At 40.2% G+C, this 5513-nt stretch overlaps 1 protein-coding gene across 1 annotated transcript; it reads left to right on the top strand.

The window, feature by feature from the left end:
* The first annotated feature begins 230 nt into the window (after positions 1-230).
* Positions 231-3753, top strand: LOC124278003 (octopamine receptor Oamb-like). Its single transcript, XM_046713730.1, has 2 exons — positions 231-504; positions 1193-3753. The coding sequence occupies exon 2, from the start codon at positions 1397-1399 to the stop codon at positions 2405-2407; it is 1011 nt and encodes a 336-aa protein (XP_046569686.1). The 5' UTR covers positions 231-504; positions 1193-1396; the 3' UTR covers positions 2408-3753.
* Positions 3754-5513: the final 1760 nt, after the last annotated feature.

Raw genomic sequence — 5513 nt, 5'->3', positions numbered from 1 at the left:
ATCTTGGTCACGTGACATACTAATCCGGATACCACGGTGACATAAATACGCCGGGGATTGTGGAGTTCACGAGAGCGACGTTTGTAAACTGTTTCCAGCAGTTGCATTCTAAGTCGGATGTATGTGTGTGGATATAATCGTGAGTGGTTCGTCTACAGACAGTTTGCTGTTGATTATTGTTGAAGGTATTAAGCCAAGTATCAACAATCTGTAAACGGATGAAGATTAACGTCTTCAAGTCACACTATGGGATTGTTAGCGCCCATTCTTGGATAGTCCATTCAGAGAAGGAGGAACCTGTTGAAAGCACCACGGGAGCTCAGCCATTCCAGCGTTACATGTGGGACAGGGGGTTTATCTATTAGCAGGCTACTGGAATCACAGCACTTGTTGAAAAAAGCCTTGACACAAATCCAGAGAAGTGTGTTGCCTCCCGCTCCTTGAGTGATTCGTGTTAATTTGAGTGGACATTGTGTTCATCCAGACATTATTGGAATAAACAAGGTCTGTATCGAAGCCAGTATTGGTAGATGCCATATGACTTACATATATAACGTAACACTGTCATTAGAAACATATTCGTTACAACACTTATATTTGATAAATTATGGCAATAATTTTTATCTCTACCGCTGTAATATTATTTTCAGTGCTGATTAAATATGATTTAATGAACGTGTTAACAATGAAACGTGTGTTGACGATGCCAGCTATGGAGATTATATTAATGATATAATAAATGAAAAGGAATATTGGTTCATACACAACTAATAGCATGAATAATAAGCTTCGTTATTACGAGATATTTCGTAATAATCTCAGTGTAGATTCCAACACGGTGACCATCTCATAGAAACATCGCTAATTGTAGACACTAAGTACACTGATCAACCATACATGTAATTACTAACTACTTAATGCCAGTCAAAGCTCATACAACTACAACTATCATAACATTTGGCCTTAGTATATTTAACATTGGCTAATTCACGTATCGAATATCCTTCATCCTTGTTTCGTTTCAATTCATTAAGTGACACATACCAACAAAAGGCAATTAGAGTACCGCCTTGTATATACAGTATGGTTTCAGTGGGGACGTGTGTATGCTAAACCTTTGTTATGCAAGCAGCTGTGGATTGATGTAGACTAATACTGCAGCGGTAACTCATACCTTCCCGTCTGATTTCAGGTGCCTCTTTCAGTACACATGCAGCAGGGCGAGAACTGTCTATCACACCTTATTACAGCTTAGGATTATTCTAATCATAAGCACTCATTGGCCTCCTTCAATAGGCAACGCTATTTTGGATGAACTGATCTTAGACGTCGGACAACAGAGTTCTAGTAATACACTGATTGGATACGTCAAGGTTTTCGAGGAGTCTCCTCAGCAATGGAATCCGCAGCAATGGTGATGGTGCCAAACACGACGGCGGTGAACAATGGAACCGAACCAACCTCGATTGATGGCGACATATCCCTGACTCAGCAGATTATGTTGATTGTTCTTTTCATTGCCGTGCTGGTGTTTATTCTAGGAGGAAATTTGTTGACAATTATGGCTGTTGTACGAACACCTGCATTGCGAACAGTGCCCAACATGTATGTGATTTCCTTAGCTGTGGCGGACTTTCTAACCGGCGCCATCATACCATATTACGCTGTTTCTTTCTTTCCCAATCTCCAAGAGAAGCTGAACTCAAACAAGTATCTGTGTCTCTGCCGGTATGCATTGTTTCATCTGTTCGTGGCCGAGTCGATTGCTTGCATGGTTGTCATTGCGTTTGATCGTTTCCTATTCATCAAGTACCCCCTCCATTACAGGACTATTACGTCACACAGGAAGGCGGGAATTGTTATAGCTGGCACTTGGATAGCGTCCATTCTAGTTGGAATGGTACCGGTTTGGGAATATAAGTGGAACAACGACTGTACATCTTTCGAGGTGTTGACAAGAGTGTTTCGATTGTATGGTCTTATCCCGGGATTCTTCCTCTGCCTGTTTCTCACTGCACTCTTCTATGGGTATATCGTCAAGACGGCTCTGGCCCATCAAAGAGAAGCTTTGGCTCGACGAGCGTCACAGTTGTCCGGTTCCTCGAATCCTGTCACCACTAGTCGCAGCGACTGGAAGTCTGTGAAAGTGTTTTTGTTAGTTTTCGGTGTATTTGTAGCGTGTTGGTTCCCAAATTTCACGCTCGTGTTTGTAGGATACTTCGCGGATGTTCCCAAGACCCTTGTATTTTTCACCGTGATTCTGGGTTTCCTTAACTCCGGAATGAATTGCATCATCTACGCTTGGCAGAATCACCATTTCAACAACGCATTTAAGGTGATATTGTGTGGGAGAAGACGAAGGGCTTCTACAAGCTCTGATGGCCAAACTCATGTTGTTGTTGCCTAATGCGTCGTGACCGACATGTCTCTGTTGTCAACCTTCACGATTTCTCAGATATGAGACAATGGGAGTAAACATTTACAATGTATACAACAGAACCCATTGACGCTAGAAATAAAGCATGCCCCGCTACATACATGTCACAATTAAAGCATCACGTAAGTGCATAAAGATGCATCAAATGTATCTTGAGTCTCCGAACTACAGAACTTGAGTATTACTTCGCTAATTTCAACCACATTAGAAATATGTTCATTAAGTCAAATTCTAGAATTCGTCATTTCTAAAAATAATTTATGCATGAACAACTAAAGCATATGATCACTCTGGTAATGGTTGCTTTTATTGTCTTAAAAAATACTTTTTTGAAAGAAACGATTCAATACGTTTCACTGGCACCATAAATAGCGTTGTTGGCTGTCATATCAGCAGCCTAATACTATTAAACAAAGACAAGTTCATGTTCCTACCATTCGCGACGGGAACGTACTTGAGGGAAACATAAATTTACCCAATGAAGTTCAGAGGGGAGAAGCTCATGATGGGTCGATATATTGCAATGCATTACGTTGCGAGCCAATACTAATCTCACTGAGTGAAAGACCGGTCCTTGCACTCCGCTCATATGAATTTGTAAACGCTTAAGACAAATGCCAGGGACAAGAAAACAAATACACTAATGGCATTTTCACATACCCATGTAGTTGTATTGAAGGCAACGACGTCCATACCATGGACTTGAGAACCCCTAAAAAGTAAGATACTTTATGGATGACAACGTCATTGTTATATATGATGCAACGTTTGGGTATAGATTCTTATACCGTTGTCAAGCAAGAGTGAGAGTTGAACCCCTATCAAGAGTAAACGACTGGGTGTGCGTTTCTTTTGTATATGAGTATGTTCTCCATATAAACGGTTATGAACCTGGAATAAACCCCAACGTCATACATAATGCAACGATACGTCCATTTATTAGAGACGGTCATAACAGACGGGTATCGCCATCGTCGTATCTGACGTGGTTAGGGTTTATTCCTGCTTCATGAGAAGTTTTCTGAGTATTTACGTATGTGTTGATTGTATAAGTAAATTACGGAATGGATTAATAGCAGTGTTAGTTATAGTAATGCCACGACGTCACCTGCCTATGTTGTTATATAAGAAGATGTCTGTAATATCGGATGCATAACAAACAGAGTTGGGTCTTCTTCTTTGGACTTCTGTCAAACTTAATGTGCTAACCGAATTGTTTAGACCCTCAGTGTGTATGTGTGGTCGAAGAAAGGTCACCCTTTGGAACACACATTGCATGTACAATGGGGCGGTGGGGTAACCTAGTGGTTAAAGCATTTGCTCGTCACGATGAGGACCCGGGTTCGATTCCCCACATGGGTACAATGTGTGGAGTCCATTTCTAGTGACCTCCGTCGTGAAATATTGCTAAAAGTGGCGTAAAACCATACTCACCCACTCACATGTACAATGAATTCGGGGATATCTGAGTGAGGGATTAAAAAAAATGTTGAAAGAGTTGAGGATGGACATGTTGGTTCAGTACGGCGTCAGTGTATTTGAGACAACAGGAAATCGACTGAACGTTATGGGAACACTGTATGGACAAAAGCAGATATTGTCGGAAATGGATAAAACAATTCTCAAGTGGACCAAAGACACACACAAAGAATTTCAATGGAAAAGTGTTCAAGGAAATTCAAAATGTGAAACACCGATATAACCAGCCGTCACGTTTCTTCGGAAATTGCTGACAGGAATGGATGATGTGCGTTACCAGTACTACACAACAATCATTCAGCCTTGCATACTGACAGCGTGTGTGTAAATGACCTGACCGGATTCGTTCTCGAAATACCCACAGTACCAATAGTTGTTACGGCATTCATACTGTGTACACGACGTTAACATAAGGATGACTCCCGCCTCGTGATGTGAACATACTTGTGTTGGTCATTAAAGTGACATAAATACCAAAGTTGATATAATTGTTCATTGTAATTAGTGCTATTCATGCTACGACTATTTGTTGGTTAATATGTGTTATTTATGCGAGAGACACTCCGTCTATTGTCCTTTATCAAGTGTTAATTGCCTTCTTGTGTTACTAATCCTACATTCACTGTGGTTATACTCTACAGCACGTTTGTTGGGCTTGGTGATAACGAGATCCAATTGCACTGTGTAATGACGTCTTTCATTACCCGGAATAATGTGTTCACACACACATCATTACTGATTGTGACAATGAGAATATCTCTTTATGTTTTACTCAAATATATATCCATAAATATGTATATTTGTTTTTTCAGGTATAGATGATTTTGTGTAATTTTAGGTTGATTTCAGTACATTTACATGTATATTGTACACAGTCAAACCATCTTGATTTGTAACGCAACGTACAGGTGTCACCACACTACGTTTTATGCATACATGAAGTTAGTACTGGTTATTATATGAAACGATTAGAGTTATGCACCCTAGGCTACTGAGCAGATCAGATGATGACCTGTTTGCAACATGTATTAATCTCATGGCAGCCAAGTCGTTTGAAATGTCTCAACTGCTGAGCAGGTCTAGACGGAGTCCCCCAAGAGGCGATCTGTCAGCTTGAGCTCCGTCTCACCTACATGCAGATCTATAGTATTGATTCTAGTACACAATTTGTCAAACTTTGGACATATGCAGTCGTACATGTCTTTGTTGGCGATGTTAAACTGTGCTTAACGATGACTCAAATCACCACGTGGTAACCTAAGTTATATATTGCATGTATTCAGCTGTGAATTTTAGTCAAGTGTGAAATGTAACTGAATCTGATGCCAGTCAACACCAATATAATGCAATGGGAGATTTAAAGACACCAGGTGTTCTAGAAACGACTGCGTGTCTCTATTTATGGTGGTATATTTCAGTTTCAACTGACTTGGTGTTCATCAATGCTCAAATACGACTTATTACTACTCGAGATTCAAAATGGAGTTTTTGTTATCGTGTGAAAATTCTCTTTACTGATCAGTTATCAATGATCTTGATGTGGATGTTTCCTTCTGTTCACTATACCTGTGGTGGTGGCTATTGTTGACTTAACAAT

This window comes from Haliotis rubra, unplaced genomic scaffold (assembly GCF_003918875.1).
Source record: "Haliotis rubra isolate DU_JTF1 unplaced genomic scaffold, ASM391887v1 Scf23, whole genome shotgun sequence".
Lineage (NCBI taxonomy): Eukaryota > Metazoa > Mollusca > Gastropoda > Lepetellida > Haliotidae > Haliotis > Haliotis rubra.
This window is presented reverse-complemented; position numbering and strand designations above follow the sequence as displayed.

Coding starts and splice junctions, on each gene's coding strand:
- LOC124278003 (XM_046713730.1), top strand. CDS start 1,397: ATGGAATCCGCAGCAATGGTGATGGTGCCAAACACGACGGCGGTGAAC.